Source organism: Siphateles boraxobius, unplaced genomic scaffold (assembly GCF_051911475.1).
Source record: "Siphateles boraxobius isolate OS27281-9 unplaced genomic scaffold, OSU_SipBor_1 111, whole genome shotgun sequence".
Lineage (NCBI taxonomy): Eukaryota > Metazoa > Chordata > Actinopteri > Cypriniformes > Leuciscidae > Siphateles > Siphateles boraxobius.
This window is the reverse complement of record NW_027508713.1, coordinates 589,017-605,733: the sequence shown is the minus strand read 5'-3', so window position 1 is coordinate 605,733 and position 16,717 is coordinate 589,017. Positions and strand designations below refer to the sequence as shown.

Sequence of the window (16,717 nt, the reverse complement as noted above, 5' to 3'; positions counted from 1 at the left end):
AATATGTTGAATTGGCTCAACTACAAAAGATTTGTCACAGAATAGTTACACCTCTCCAGAAAACAAATAACTTATTTTCAGTTCATATAACTGTTATTTACAAAAGTTGAGTCAACAAGAAAAAGCTAGGGGAAATTAGATTTTTTTTGTTGTATAAGCTTACATTTCTTTACAGTGCAGAAATTATTTTGGTGTACTGCACCCCTGTACAGGTCATACAAACATATGTTTTTGGAGTACTGACAACAGTAAATTACAAAATGGCAACTACAAATACTAACGAAAGGTCAGAGGTCTCTGTTCCTTTACTGAATTTAAAGGGTGGCTCCATGGATCTGTTACTCTTCACAGACACACCGCTGGGTTCTGGAGACTCTGATTCCCGTTTCCTGGTTATACTGAAAAAAGACAAACAAAAAAGCTATACTGTGCATGCACATTAAATTTACATTTATTAATTTTTGAGGAAAAAAAATCTACTCTGTTTTTCTGAATTAACAAGTTAATTATCTCAGAATTACAAGATAATTTTTTCTTGAAATAAAATGTATTTGCTCTGTTTTCCTGAATTGTTGAGTTAATTATCCCGGAATTATGAGATCATTTTTCATAAAAAAATATTATAATATAATATAATATTATATAATATATAATATAATATAAATAATATAATATATATATATATATATATATATAATAAAAAAAAATCCATGAAAAATTATCTTGTAATTCTGAGATAATTAACTCGTTATTTCAGAAAAACAGAGTAGGAGTAGTTCCGTACGTATCCAAAGCCATTTACAAATTAAAAAAATTATCTTAAGGAGGCAGTAGCAAAATTCCAAAATTGAATGCATAGACATTTAGTTTTAGTTTTCCTATCATGGATGAAAAAGAAAGAAAAGGAATAAGGCATTAGAACAACACCTTGGTGAGTAAATAATGAACTGAATTTTCATTTTGGGTGAACTCTCTTCAATGTACTATGCTTCCTCTTCAGTAAATAAAAAGAATAACAAAATATAACAAAATATCAAAAATAAGTTCTCGGAAATTCCAAGGGACATTTTTTTGGGAAGACAGTGACAGTGAAAGTTCAGGAAAGTGATTAATTGCTTCTCTGTAATGTAACATTAGGTGTCACTCACTGACTGACAGCAGGCTTCTGAAAAGTCACTGAATAAAAATGTCTGCTAAATGCAAAAACAGAGTCTTACCTCAGGTCAGAGGTCACTGTTCCATCAATTAATTCAGGAGGATCATTCCTCATGGATTGATCACTCTTCATAGACACGGAGCTGGTTCCAGAAGATGGAGAACTCATTTTATAGACACCGTCCTCCCACTTCCTTTTCTCAAAAAGTTTAGTGATTGATTTCGGATATTTTATTGGAACCAGAGCTAAAAAAATAAAAATTATACAGAGATGCTGTACTGAAGTTAGAATTCTTTAATTTATAGTATTTTTGGACACTGCAGTACAGATACATTAAACTCTTAATCTTATAATAATTGCAATCTGTTTGCCTTACATATAATGTAAAATAATTGCAGTATAATCTTTAGCAAGATGCTTGTTTAAAAGTTATATTTAGAGACCATATACTCTTGAAAAACTTGTTGTGGCCTTCATAAACAATTGCTTTTACTTAAAGGTGCTGTCTGTAAGAATGACAGCTAGTGGTCGAAATAGGCACTGCAGTCCAAATTCAAAATATCGGGTTGAATGACCCAGTTTGTCTGCTCATTTCCAAGGCTGCAATACGCTGTGTTTCCTGCCATCTGACATCCTAGGGTGTCGAAATACTATTGGGTGAACTGGCAGTAGGCAAGATCACACAGACAACATATGGGCCCAGTCCCAATTCGCATACTATCCGTCCTAAATAGTATTCGAAAATAGAGTTAGTACGTCCCAAATCGTAGTATGTTGAAATGAGTGTTCCAGAGATACCCGGATGGTCTACTATTTCCGGTCAGAATCCGAAGTGCAGATCGATGCGCACGCTAACGGCTAATATTGTCCACAACCCATCGTGCGTTGGACGAGGATTTGGTTAGAACTACAAAGAGGAGTGATAAGTGTTATAAATCTACAGACATGGAGGACGCGCGAGTCCGGCGGTTATGTAGAGATTTAGATAAAGGGGTTTGAGTGATTAATTATCAGTATCTAACCTGACGAAAATGTATTTATTCAACGTTGTCTACATTATATTGCATCTGCAGCAGCATTGTGAACTTTTGTAAAGATACGTTTAGCCATTACCTTCTAAATGCATCATTATATTCAAATTGCAAACACATGAGGAGAGACTCCACATGAAAGACCCACGACTGGCAGATGAACATGCTCTCCGAAATGGTAGGAAATCAAATTAGATTGAATGGAGGATTTTAACTGCGACAAGATGATTGACAGGGCAGTTTACGGTGACAGGAACACGCAACAGAGCTGCCCGTTAAGGTGACGTGATAGTATGTCCCAAAGCTTTGCTACACACTCAAAATTATGTACTTTTTCTTCACAAAAAGAGTACATACTTTTAGGTCGTAGTTTAAGTAGGCGAATTGGGACTGGGCCATGGTATTTTTATGCTTTAATAGAGTAAAAAAGTTACATACAACACCTTAAAATTAAAGACATTGTGACTTTGACCTCAACTGGTCATTTCTGCTTACACAGACAATCACATGCACAAACCACATCTGCAAAGAGGAACTGACACAAAATGCTAAAAGCACATGATTTGTTGAGAGGAACTGACACTATTACACAAAAATGGGTATTGAAAACATAATAGAGGATGGTGCAGATACTCAACTGAAAATTTATTATTTTTTAACATGATTTGCATCCATTTTGTGTTTTTATTCATTTTCAATATTCAATTAACAGTATGTATTCAGTTTTTTTTATGTAAACCCCCACTCAGGCAACATATTATAAATTCAGGTAGACTGAGACATTAAAAAACATATTCATATAAAATAAAAACTAATATTTTTTTTTATTATGGCATCATTGAAGTACTACACATACAAATCATGGTTCTTTATGGGACCTTATAAAGGGTTCTATTTAGCACCAATAGTTCTGCTATTGTTACAAAGAACTGTAATCTGTACCATTCAGGACTATTTTTCTTAACATTGAGAAAAATCAAACTGAAGTTCAGTGCAATACAAGTCAAACTCAAAGTTTAACTTGATGTCACTTGATCTATAAATATTTTCATTTAAAACAATTATACATGCTTTTTTCATAATTGTTTTTATATTATTATATATAACAAAGATCTGAGGAAATATCAAAAGTAATTTTACTTTAGTCGTCCATGTTTTTGCCTTTGGTCGGTGCTTTTCACTGTCGAAATATAATGATTCATATTTGAAATCCCATGTTAAGAAAAGCAAAAAAATCAAACAGCAGCTCATTTTTATATGACAACATGTTTACATGAAGAATAAGTTCTGAACTTACCACCGAAAATAAAGCCGTTGAAAAATCCAGTGTAACAGGTTTAAAGCCTCACAACAGAATCACTTATTTTTGTTCTTCTTTCACTTTTGTTTCTAGGGGGAAATCCAATCACAGATTGATAAGGAAGGGGAAGCAACATGAACGGTTGTTAAAGATAAAGAGATACAAAGATGTTGTTCATCTGTCCCTTCATCAAGTGTTGTCTAAACAGCTAAATTATAAAGGCCAATTGCTCTGAGCCTAGAGCACAAAGCATTCTGGGACGGCGGGTAGAAAAGGCTCTAGATACAGGACCTTAATGAAACCAGGAGAAATCCACAGGGAAGATGATGCAGTGCTGAGATCTCATCTAAAATGACCGACACTAGAAAGCAAGACAGATATTAATCCATGTTAATATAAACTTATGTTTTATTCTTAGACACACAAATGTGACTCACTGTAGGTGACGACCATCAAGATCATATTCCACACTGTGAATTTCTTATTGGTCACATGATCAGGAAAATTAATTAGAGACCCAAACTGCTTCTCTGGCTTCTGTTTACACTTATATTCTACAATATTCATATCAGAACTGAAATAATACAAGATACAAACTTTAAGTTAAATTAATAAAACATTATGAATTAGGTTCTTGCATGTTCAAAATTCACAACCACAAAATCAGGGTGTCATTAGACGGTTGCTATGTTTTTCTTGGTGGTTGCTATATGGTTGTTAGGGTAAAGGGTGGTTGCTATGGCATGGCCAGGTGGCTGCTTTGTCATTACTAAGGCATTCTGAGTGGTTGTTTTGGCTGTTACTAGGAAGTCGCTAAAGTGTTCTGACTGAAAGATGCATTTGACTTTATTCTCATTTAAACCACTAGATGGCAAATATTCATCTCAGCACTTTTCTTAATGAATTTGTTTCTTAAAGCTGCAGTAGGGAGTTTTGAGAAAATGTTGACTTAGCCTGAAAAATGGAACAAGCACAACTTACAGGTCCAACCCCCTTGCTCTCTGCTGCGCTACAGCCCTCCCTCCACAGCTCCTCCCCCACAGCTCCTCCCTCCACAGCTCCTCCCCCACAGCTCCTCCCTCCACAGCTCCTCCCCCCACAGCTCCTCCCTCTCAGCTCCTCCCTCCACAGCTTCTCCCTCCACAGCTCCTCCCTCACAGCTCCTCCCTCCACAGCTCCTCCCTCCACAGCTCCTCCCTCACAGCTCCTCCCTCCACAGCTCCTCCCTCCACAGCTCCTCCCCCACATCTCCTCCCCCACAGCTCCTCCCTCCACAGCTCCTCCCCCACAGCGGAGCCTGCCGTGAACGCGCAGGCTAGTAAGCAGGACCACCGATGACGGCGGATTATAAACAGTTATGGCACATTCACTAATAGGGACGAAACATCAACAATATGCTTTACATTGACTATGACCTGCCCATACTTTGACTACAAACTTGGTCCTCAAATCATTATGTATTTTGCAATACATGTAACTTTATAAGGTTGCACTCTTTCTATAAGTTATAGCTACTAAAATAACGTTAAAGGATTAGTTCACGTTAAAAAAAAACTTTTGCTGATAATTTACTCACCCCCATGTCATCCAAGATGTCCATGTCTTTCTTTCTTCAGTCGAAAAGAAATTAAGTTTTTTGATGGAAACATTCCAGGCTTTTTCTCCATATAATGGACTTCAATAGGACACAAACGTTTCAAGGACCAAATGACAGTTTCAGCGCAGCTTCAAAGGGTTTTAAACGATACCAGACGATGAATAAGGCTCTTATCTAGTGAAACGATCGGTCATTTCAAAAATAAATAAGAAACTTTAAGTTTTATAAGCACAAATGCTCGCCTTGCTCTGTTCTGTGATGCACGTTCGTGATCCTGTTCGAACCCGTTCATCCAAATGAACAAATCTTTTTTCGAGTCATTCGTTCGTTGAATGAACGAAATGACTCCGAAAAAGACTCGTTCAAAATGAACAAATCTTTTTTCGAGTCATTTCGTTCGTTGAATGAACGAAATGACTCGAAAAAAGATTCGTTCATTTGGATGAACGAGTTTGAACAGGAGAGTCACGAACGACGGTATGCGCTCGCGCTGTGCAAGAGAGGGGTGATCAGCGCGTACACGAGCGTGATTGACACTGCTAAGACATTCCTCCTGGCTCTGATTGGTTGTTTCTGACCGGAAGCGGTGTATTTCTGCAAATGGCAGTAGGACCACAGGGAGGAGCCAGAGGAGCTTGATTTTTTTCACAGATTATCTGTCTCATACTCTACTTTCAGGACATAATGAGAGTTTTAACAAATATTTGTTTACAAAAGCTACCTACTGGAGCTTTAATTCCTCATTTCTTTATGATGCAAGTACACTTAGCTGATCCTTGACACGATTGCAACGCAAAGTTGATTCTGCACTAATTTGATCTATAGCTATATATACTTTTTATATTTTTTTGTTTATTTTTGAGAAAAAAAAGAGGTAAATCTTTTTATGACTTTACTTATAAGTGGGATTTTATTGCATTATATATTCATTGCATAATACAACATTTTATATTGTAGGTCTACTAAAAACATTATAAACACAACAAACATAGCTATAGGCTATTTTAGTTCGCCTCGCTCCACAATAAAATCTTTAAATTTAATAAAATGGTATTCAGAATAGAACAAGAATGAAAAAAAATATTAGATATAAAAAATATTATTAAAATATTAATTTTAATGAATAAAAACTATAAACAAGCTAAAACTAAATGACTTAAAGCGAAACTGAAACCGCAAAACATTACTCTCTCATTTGAATTCAAATGTTTCCATATTCTCAAAGTATTTGGATGCTTAACTATTATTTATTATAGGCTTTGTACTTCACTTGCATTCCAATATCAACGGAACAAATCATTCTCTTCAAATGCTCAAAAATGTTCTTGGAAACATTACTTTTATTTGTGTACACTCAAAATAAAATATATCATAGTCTCTTTTAAAAATTACAGAAAACAAACAGGATGTGCTTTCTGTTGTCCCGATTTCCTTTCCATCAACTTGTTTGTGGAGCTCCGCCTCGCAAAAAATAAACCAAACTCAACAGCACACTGTCAATTTTTTCTTTCGTTTTGTTAATTATTTAAGTCAAATACATTTAGCATATTTTTATTTATTTTATATAGTGAACACAGGAAATTATCAAATACAAACAGGAAGTCTAAACACAAACTGAAATGTGACATCTGAAATGTGACAGACAATGATTTTATGGGGGAAAAAATTAAATTTAAAATTTTTTATTTTTATTTTTAATGTAACTCCATTTTCCTTAAATCATCCTGGCAATCCATTTTTAAGTCTTGAAAAGATATGCTTTAGTGTATACATCCTTGTTACATACTTCCACATAATGGTGGAAAACATTACACACACACACTCCTTTTATTTGCCAAATTTAGCCCATCCATCACTATTAGTATAATGTATTATGTGAAGTCAGAGTGTGTCTGTGCAGCCACAAAATATTTGGACAAATCCAAAACACAGCGCAGGAAAAAATAAATAGTTATAAAATGTAACATGTCAAGGTAGCAACAACTCAAAACCAATAATATGAATTGCTCAGAATTGTAGTTAACTATAATATTTTTTTCAAAAACTAGTTAAACACAGAGTGAGCAAAACATTATAACAAAACACCCTTGAATGCATAATTTTAGTGCTGCAAGATATTGTCATTACAGTTATGATAATAGCAATAATTAAGAGATGCTTTTAGCATCATAATATATTGAACAGAGAGAAAATACATTGATCAAACAGTAACAGTTCGTGACAATCCAGCAGTCTGAAACTGAACCTGTGGATCCTCTGAAACAGTGATGACATATACAGTAGCATTTATAAGAACACACCAAATGAAGAACCAGAGAGTTTCTACAGACCTTTAACTCAATGAAGACTCTACAGATTCACACACAATAACAGACAAACCCTGATATGTGTGACCTGCAGTCAGTCAGACCCTTCAAACCCCTCAGAGAAGAGCTGACAAAGAAAATGGGACGGCAATTTTTTTTTAATTCAAAGGTTATGAAATGTTCATTAAACACAATATAAAACAGCTTGACTACCTCATATGTATTAACATGGTCTCTTCGGTCTATTGGAAAGTTTAAGAAGCATTAATCCATGAGATCAGAACTGCTCATAATGAATACTGTGTGCATCTTCACATAGTCTGAAGGATACACAGTATACAGTTTATACAGTATAAGCAGAATTACAGATAATTTGACCAATTATATCTACAGCAAGCTGAATAAGTCTTACAGTAATTTAATGCGTTACTCGTGATTGCAGTTTTACATAATAAAGTGAAAGTGACTTGAAGGCCAAATATGGTAATCATTAGGCCACAGCTGCCCCACTACAAGTAAGAATTACAATTACAGATCTCTACATTTGCATTCTTATAGTGAAACCTTGTATTCAATAGATGCAAAACAGAATTTTATTTACAACTATTTCCCTTTTCAAAAGTAACTTTTTATTCAAAAAATAAAAAAGGTAATTGCAACTTTATTTCTCATAATTGTGACTCTAGATCTCATAAAATGCTAACTCTATAAACTACCTCAAAACCTGGATTTACATCTCACAGTTAGAGTTTATATCCTACAGGGTTCATTACATTTTTCATTCAAAATTCCATACTTTTCCAGAGTGGATCCAGGATGCAAAATTCACTTTCATATGGTGTTTACAAATAAATGTGTCTTTGCAGTGTGTGGACACAACCACCATACAATGAAAAAAATCCATTCACTCCTTTTTTTTAATCCTCAAAAAGTCTAAATACTCAATATCAAGCTGTTTGGATTTTTTGAGCACTATGATGTCATAATGCTCATGCTCCACCCACGACCGATGATGGACTGTCCCGTATTAGCATATTTCCACCCTCCGCCATTTGTATACTGTCCGCCAAGGCAGGTTGCCATGGCAGCACTTTACAAAGAGAAGGGTGGGGTGAGTGGTTGCTCATTATCATTTAAAGAGACATGCACCGAAACGTGTCGCTGTGAACAGCTGTTTTGAGGAGGTAAAAAGGGTTTTGTTTTACACAACCATTGAGCAATTTTAACCAAAGTATGTTACAAACTTTACATGAAAACCCTAAAGAATCATACTAACTTGAGGAAAATGGGCATCCGATGATTGTTTTTAATCACCTTTAAGTGTTTGGCACTCTTACAAAAACTATAATCTATGAAGCTGTCTACACTTCAAAATTAATCTCTTATTTACATTGCGTTTATATTTTGTTGTTATATAATAGGATTTGTAAGTGTGTATGACTCTAAAGTTTGCCGGGTAAGGAAAGATCCTATGGATTTATGAATGAAACACTTGTTTTAAAAACTTCCCCATCTACTGATATTTGTTATGAGATCTGCTTCAAACATTACAATTGTCATTATAGCTTGCGTTACCTCTAAAATAAGTAAATTCACTTCAGCAGATAATTACTCTTTGACAGCGATGCTATAGAAATATACCGAGCTACTGCAAAACATGAAGTTCAAAGACAAAATTTTAAAGGAAATGGAGGAAATGGCCTCCATTTATGTCTTTTTATGGTGTAAGGGGTATACAGTTAAAGACCCAGAACCAGATATGAAGAATGAAGACCCAGACTCAGAATTATAAAAAATTAAAGAAAATATTAACTGAAGATAGTTTGCAGTTTCATCAGCAGAAGTCAGCTTCAATACTCGCACAGGAGTTCGTAGGCCGCCCCGCTTACAGTTACAAAGATCACAGCAGTTATACGATTTCCAAGGTCTAAGCTACGTCATTGCTTACGGGATGAATGATTCTCATTGGCTATGAAATAGATAAACACAGTAATTTTCCACACATATACAGATAGACTGAAGCATATCTCCATCGATTATGCAGCTGAAGTTAGGCACGTCATGACCTTCCAGGTCGCAGATTTGGGTTGTTGGGCGCCAGCATGTCCAGAACAACAACTCAGTCAATCTCCAATAATGCCAGTGGTTCCTTAACCTGTAACCAAGAAGACTAACACACACACCGACACACAGCTTTTCCAAGGTTGGATTTGGCCAGGCTCTCACTATAAACCGGAGAGTCCTCTCAAAACATCAAGATAATGCGTTCTTTCTCTGAAGGATAGCTAAACTTTAGTCTAACTGGAAAGAAAGGCTTTAACAAAGAAATGCCCCCTTAAACTATTGGCTTCAATGACCCCTATATGTTTTAACACATTGAAGACCTTTCTCAAACACAAAACAAGTCCCTATTTCATTTCTGGAAGCTGGGTTAAATAAGCAAGCACTGCATTCAGATATCAAATACAGACATTAAAGAATACATGAAAAGAACATTTCAGTAATCACACTGGTAACTTATATAAATAAAGTAAAATCTCCAGAGAAGTCATTCAACTCATTTGATATTTAGAAGGAAAAATATTGATTAATACCTTAATTATAATCAATCATTACATATACATTGAAGCAGCAGTGAATTCCAATCCACCCCCTTCAATGGTTCCTTACATGAGTTTGTTAAATTTGACACAGAGACACTGAAGAATCACGATAAACCAAAAATCCAGCATAAAGGGGTTCAGTGAATGTGGTGTTGAATGTGTGTAAGTGTGTGAGTGTGTGTGTGAGTGTGTGTGTGTCAGAGACGCTGTAGAAGGACAGAGTGCCGGCCGACACGTCCAAATACACTCCTACTCTTTTAGAGGATGAAGGGCGAGGAATGTTTGTGCTCTGATTATTATGCCATGCAGAGTAAATCGTATCACAACAGTAAATATTCCAGGACTTGTCATTTAGTCCAAACCTACAGTCACTCCCACCTTTTCTGCTGATTCCTTTATATGCCACTGCTACATGACCCCATCCAGTCCATTCAATCTCCCAGTAATGGCGTCCAGTCAGACTCTCTTTACACAAAACCTGCTCACAGTTCTCAAATCTCTCTGGATGATCAGCATACGGCTGCTCCTCTCTCTTACATTCCGTTTTTTTGTTCCCTTCCGACAGACAGAGACGAGTGTGTGCTGTGTTTGGATCCAGAGTGAGATCACAAGCATCTGAACACAGAAAGACAGATCAGAAGAGCAATGGCATTAAATATGCATAGGTGTATGTATGTTTGAGGACTCACATTTTCGCAGTCCTGGTGTGATCCTGAAATTTCCTCCATGTTCCAAACTGAACAGAGAAAAAAACATTAAAAAATCAAATTGAAAAACTAATTAAATAGTTTAACTGTTGTGTAAAATAGATACAGCATCACCAGGGTTTGAGAAAAGATGATTAAAACTGCATTTTAACCTGATAGACCACAACAAAGTGGTAAGAGTAATGTGCAAATTGTGATTTAAACATTTAACCCTTTGATAATAAGGCTCAGTTTTAAATCTTAAGTCTGCCTTTCAATGTAAAATACCCCATTTCAAAAATAAAAAATAAAATATGTCTCAATGTATTTAATGTCTTGATTTGAGCAATATTGATCAATGTTATCTTTTTCTTAACTCAAGGTTCGTACACCTTTTCCAAGGTCAAATTCAAACACTTTTCAAGCATTTTCGAGGTCCATTTTAAAGCCTTTTCCAGCACCTTACACCACCGTAAATTAAATACCAATACATAGTCAAAATTATTATTTTGAGTTTTTATCACATTAAAAGAGATAATGCTATAAACAGCCAAAATTGTGTTTCGTAATAGCAGAAGGATCAGACATTTAAGCAAAACACAGGTTTTATTTTTCAATATCACTGTCTAGAAGCACTGATTGGGATGACTTGAGCCAAATGACATGCAGCTGGGTCATTCTGTGTCAAATCAGACAAAATCCAGGAAAACAGTTGCTGCATCCTCCTAGAGTTTGCTCTAAGTTTATACTACTGTCAGTCTTTTCACACTTTTTTTTTTTTTTTTTTTTTACAAATCTAGGGCATGCCGTACAAACTTGTAATGGTTCAGTCATATACACACGTTTGTCTTTCACCCTACAAAGTTTGCGCTGCGAATAATAATCTTCATTATATTAATGTCCAAATATTGGTTCCCAGATAATGTGATTATCATGCTGTAAAACTGAAGTAATTTCAAGGTTTGAAAATATATAGACATGATTTGAACAGAAATATTTACTGGCCTTGGTTTTGGGACACATCCTTGATATAGACAAGGTTTGAACAAAATCTGAGATAGTGCAACAACTGTAATTCATTTTTAACTCAGAAGACTCTGACAGTGCACAGGCACCTGCCTGATAAATAGCCTATATTAATTGAAAAAAAAAAATGTATTTCATTGTCAAGGCATATACATTTATCTACTTGAATAGAGCAGTGCAAATATTGCATAAGGTCATCCTCAACCTTACAGTAGGCTACTTGTATGACACTCCATCCGACACGATTTCTGTTCAGCAATTAACGATTGTTGTTATGCACTGGGCTAACGTTAGTTAGTTACCGAACTAAACTGCCAGTGTGAAAGCCCCCTCAGTTACTTAGTCTGCGAATTCCTAGCAAGCAGTTACTAGCATAAACAAATAGGCGCTAACATGTACAGTAGGCTACTTCAGTTGGATTACTTGAAAAGTCTAGGGTGCTTTCACACTGGCAGTTTAGTTCGGAACGGAACGGGGCACGGTTCGCATGAAAAATCGCTAATGTGAACGCTGTCATGGGGCGCAGGTGCGCACTGGGGTATTGAACCCGAGACTTCCGTGGAGGAGGTGGTCTGAGTTCGGTTGCTCCCGAACCGTGCTGCGGTTCGCTTGTATGTGAAAGCAACACGGACTCGGGTGCGCACTCGTTCAGGAAGTAAAGTGACCTGCGCATGCTTTTTAGCAGATTATGATGTATTTAGTTAAAGGTGCCCTAGAATGTTTTTTTTTATTATTTTATAATGTTTCCTGGGTTAACCTTATAATGTTAGTATGTTTTTTAGATAAAAAATAATCATAATTTAGAAATAAATGGCATTTTTCCTAGCCTGCTTTTAGCCTCTGATTTGAACACTCTGTTTGAAGGGGCGTGTCTGCTGTGGGATTCAGTGTAACCGCGGCCACTGCTGTGATTGGCTGACATGCTTGCATATGAAATAGCTACGCATTACATGTGAAACTCTCTCCCGAATACTTTTACTACTGCTATTATACGTTTTTACTATAACAGCTATCGAGATTAACGAATCGTGAGATGTTTTTAAAGTATTTAGATCTATTCCCATCACATAAAATGTTGCCGTGATGAGCATTGAGCAGATGACAGTGTGTTGATCGCGAGAATGAATATCTTATCATTGCAAAGCAGTTTCTGCACTCTCTAATGCTTTCACCAATTCAAACACGATGATGTAAATACAGTAAGAGCTTCGTTGTGCAGTAACGTGCGCCATTGATTTCATTACGAGTTTGGCAAGTGTCCAGATAAACTTGCGCTGTGTGGAAAGATTGTTCTTTGATCGCTTTCTGTATATAATTTGTTCACAATTTAAATACGATTATTTTCATCCTACTAAAAGAAACGATGTGAAGCTTATATTTTAGTCACTGGCTTGACTTACTGATGCATAAACAGTATTGAACGATTTTGAGAGAAAGATTACCTGTCTGAACTTGAACAATTACACATCAGAAAGTGTTGCTTGGTAGCTCGATCCGAGGCCGGCTCTGTATTGGCCCAAGTTGAGGAAACAGTCGGTGAAATGTTTGGAAATTTCCAGAGAAAATAAAATTAACCCATTGTTTCTTCAGAGGCTCAGATGAAGGAACTAAAAAACACTTTTGTGTTCATGTGTACATCCACACTGAGCAACTGCCATGCTTCGGCTGCGCAGTTCCGCCTGGCATTGAGGGCTGGCATTATGCAAATATTTGGAGGCGTACATATTAATGATCCCGACTATTGCGTCACAGTCGGTATTGTGTGGAGAACCGACCGTTTTTCAGGGGTGTTTTTCATAAACGTGAATTAAATGAGAACGCGAAAACAGTCCAGTTTGAGATTCACTCTATGTCATGTCCATGCACTGACCTCTGGTTATTTGACTATACCAAGGTAAATTCAATTTTGAATTATAGGTCACCTTTAAATAAAACACATGTAATGGATGATAGTGTTGATAATTTACCTTGGATAAGAGCGAGAGTGGCAAAAAATGAATTGAAATCCACTGTCTCCTGCGTTTGCAATCAGCAGAAAGCCACACGCGACACACAGTAAACCTGCGTTGTTCACTCAGCTGCGCATAATCGCACCAAATTAATAAAAAACAATATATTGACCCGAGTTCTGTTGTCTATCATGCATCGTGCACGTTAGCGATGACGTAAGATGCACAAAAATGCACCAGGATTCGATAGAATCAAGTTGAGTGTGAAACCAGACCAACACTGCGGGGGCCCCGGGAACAATCGCACTCGGGCCGCAGCAAACTATTTATTTCTCCATTTAATAAACGAACTATTCAGTCAGATAGGTATTTGTGGTGAAATAAATAGTTACAATTTTATGCATTTTCAAGCATTTTATCCAAAATTTAAGCACTTTTCAAACCTTGAAAACACAACATCAAAATTCAAGCATTTTCAAGGATTTCAAGCACCCGTACGAACCCTGTTAACTGTTTTTTATTATGGATTCTTCTACATTTAATCAGAAAAAGCAAGGTTAAAAAATTAATGATACACAAGAACATAAAAACAATTTCTTAACAAAAAAGATGACCCCATCATACACTGCCCGACATACTTGAGAAACTGCAGAAAGCAGTTTGGATCCTTCAGTTTGTCATTGAGTAGCTTGACTCCTAAATCTCCTGGGTGATTGTAGCTCAGATCCAGCTCTCTCAGGTGTGATGGGTTTGAACTCAGAGCTGAAGACACATAACCACAGCCTTCCTCTGTCACCATACAGCCAGACAACCTACAGAGACAGAAGTGTGTGTGTGTGTGTGTGTGTGTGTGTGTGTGTGTGTGTGTGTGTGTGTGTGTGTGTGTGTGTGTGTGTGTGTGTGTGTGTGTGTGTGTGTGTGTGTGTGTGTGTGTGTGTGTGTGTGTGTGTGTGTGTGTGTGTTTAGTTAGTTTGTTTGCCGCTTGACAGCCACTGGTCACTGTCCATTAATATTGGATAGAAAAGAGCAGCTTGAACATTTTGCAGTAGTTATGCACCTTTTGTTTTGCAAAGAAGCAAGAAAGTCGTACAGGTTAGAAAAACATGAAGGTGATGTTGTAGTCCTCATTTGCAAATCACTTAAAATAAAAATATTAGTAAATCAGTAAATTTAAACGTCACCAATGTATTACCAAAATGTGCAGTAAAGTCACCCCAAGGCTCTCTTTATACCTGGCATTAGAGTGTGTTTTCTGTGTTCAGATCTTGACCACATTAAAAGCAACGCATAAATACTGACACATTGTGATCACATCCCTAAAAGTGTATTTGCTGTGCTTTCAGGGTGGCCATGGATGTGTTCTGGTCAAATTTAATGAAGATGTCAAGATGTCAAGGGGTGGTGATGGCGCAGTGAATAAGACATGCCTTTGGTGTGAGAGACCCGGGTTTCGAATCCACTGTGGATTCTCCACTGTGAAACACCAATGTGTCCCTGAGCAAGACACTTAACCCCTAGTTGCTCCAGAGGCGTGCGACCTCTGAAATATAGCAATTGTAAGTTGCTTTGGATAAAAGCGTCAGCTAAATGAATAAATGTAAGTCAAATTTATTTGTGTTTTTCACAATACACATTTCAAAGCACATTGTTGTGTCAATAAAGTCTTATTGCTTTAAAATATTTTAAATTTACCATAAAGTTACCATATAAAAATCATTTAAGTTTTTGGTTGGACGATATGATATCAAATTATATAAAATAATGATACAAGTCTGAGCGTTAAGAGATGTAAACATTGATCGGCATTTTCTATTAAGAGATTTAAATATAGGTCAGTTTTGTTCTATTAAGTTAATTAAATACTGGTCAGTTATGTCAGGAAGCATTTCTCAAAAAGTATTATTGTATTTTCATCAAAACTTTGAGAATCACTTACTCGTACTTTAAACAAAAAGCATCACAGGTGAAAAGTCTGATAGGTGTGTATACATTTTGTTGAAAAGTTTCAGGGTAAAAGTGTTTTAAGCCTAATTCTATTGAAGCATTAAAATAAATTCCAACAGTGTCCTTGAAGTGAGATGCACCAATCAGAGTATATACGGTGCTTACAGAAAGCATTTTAAAGCTAAAATGAATGAATAAATGAATGAGGCATTTATATAGCGCTTTTATATGTACTACTGTACACCCAGAGCGCTTTACAATCATGTCGGGATCTCTCCTCAACCACCACCAGTGTGCAGCATCCACTTGGATGATGCGACGGCAGCCACAGTACAATGGCGCCAGTGCGCTCACCACACACCAATCGTGGCTCCTGTCTGCCTTGCTGCTGCTGCTGAATTGGTTTGCGTCTGTAAGCCTCGTATATCTTTCTGTTTTGAATCATCATTTACTAGCATGTCCTATTGTTTATACTGCTAAATATAACTTACTCAGCATCACATATTAACTTTACATCGCTAGCGTCAATCTAAATTGTTGCTAGCACAACACGCTAGTAATTCGCTAGCCTGTTAGTGTGCCAACCGTGCACTCTTTATTTATTTATTTATTTATTTATTTGGCTTGTGCACTCGCACCTTTTACCAATCATCAAACAAATCTGGTGAGTATCAGTCAGTCAAACAAACACGGTGTGTCATGTCATCATCTCCTCTTCTTGTCACTTGCACTTCATGTAACATGTATAGCATAGCCTTCTCTGTCAGCACAGGATTTACATGTGATAAATGCAGGGAGACAGTCAGGCTGACGGAGAAGATTTCAAAACTAGAGACACGCATCCAAACTTTAATTGAGGTTAATTGTAAGAGTGCAAGAGCTTTAGATACTACTTGATATGATTAGCTTAGAGAACACTGAACATTGTTCGGTTCCAGCTGTAGTAGAGCCCGTGCAGCAGGGCAATTGGGTGACGGTGAGACGGTGTAGTCGCGGGAAGAAACACCGCTCTTCCGTTCTGATTACACCATCAAACAGATTATCCCTACTCAGTGAAACACCCACTGTGAATCCTGTTGAATGTGCCCTAGTTAATGGCGATTCTAGTACACGGAACGT

The 16,717-nt window shown here is 36.7% G+C and overlaps 2 protein-coding genes across 8 annotated transcripts in view; both read right to left on the bottom strand.

The window, feature by feature from the left end:
• The window catches only part of LOC143705904 (protein NLRC3-like), a 33,871-nt gene extending 30,311 nt beyond the window's left edge, over positions 1 to 3,560 (bottom strand). Inside the window, exons 1-3 of one of the 3 annotated variants that reach the window (XR_013192827.1) lie at positions 3,485 to 3,560; positions 1,218 to 1,401; positions 282 to 398 (exon numbers count right to left, since the gene is read on the bottom strand). Coding sequence is in view for 2 of the 3 variants with exons in the window: in XM_077197531.1 (XP_077053646.1) it covers positions 282 to 398; positions 1,218 to 1,324 (224 nt within the window). In the remaining variant the exon portion in view is untranslated. Of the gene's footprint in view, positions 1 to 281; positions 399 to 1,217; positions 1,409 to 3,484 lie in introns of those variants that run through there. The other 2 variants (XM_077197531.1, XM_077197532.1) reach the window with 2 other exon arrangements.
• Positions 1 to 16,717, bottom strand: part of LOC143705724 (NLR family CARD domain-containing protein 3-like) — a 137,695-nt gene that overhangs the window by 56,899 nt on the left and 64,079 nt on the right. For 4 of the 5 annotated variants that reach the window (XM_077197516.1, XM_077197521.1, XM_077197515.1 and 1 more), the window contains 3 exons: positions 14,293 to 14,466; positions 10,683 to 10,729; positions 6,395 to 10,608 (listed from right to left, as the gene is read on the bottom strand). The exons of the other annotated variant lie outside the window; for it this stretch is intronic. In XM_077197516.1, the coding sequence (XP_077053631.1) occupies positions 10,070 to 10,608; positions 10,683 to 10,729; positions 14,293 to 14,466 (760 nt within the window). In that variant the 3' untranslated portion in view covers positions 6,395 to 10,069. Of the gene's footprint in view, positions 1 to 6,394; positions 10,609 to 10,682; positions 10,730 to 14,292; positions 14,467 to 16,717 lie in introns of those variants that run through there. 5 annotated transcript variants of the gene reach the window in all.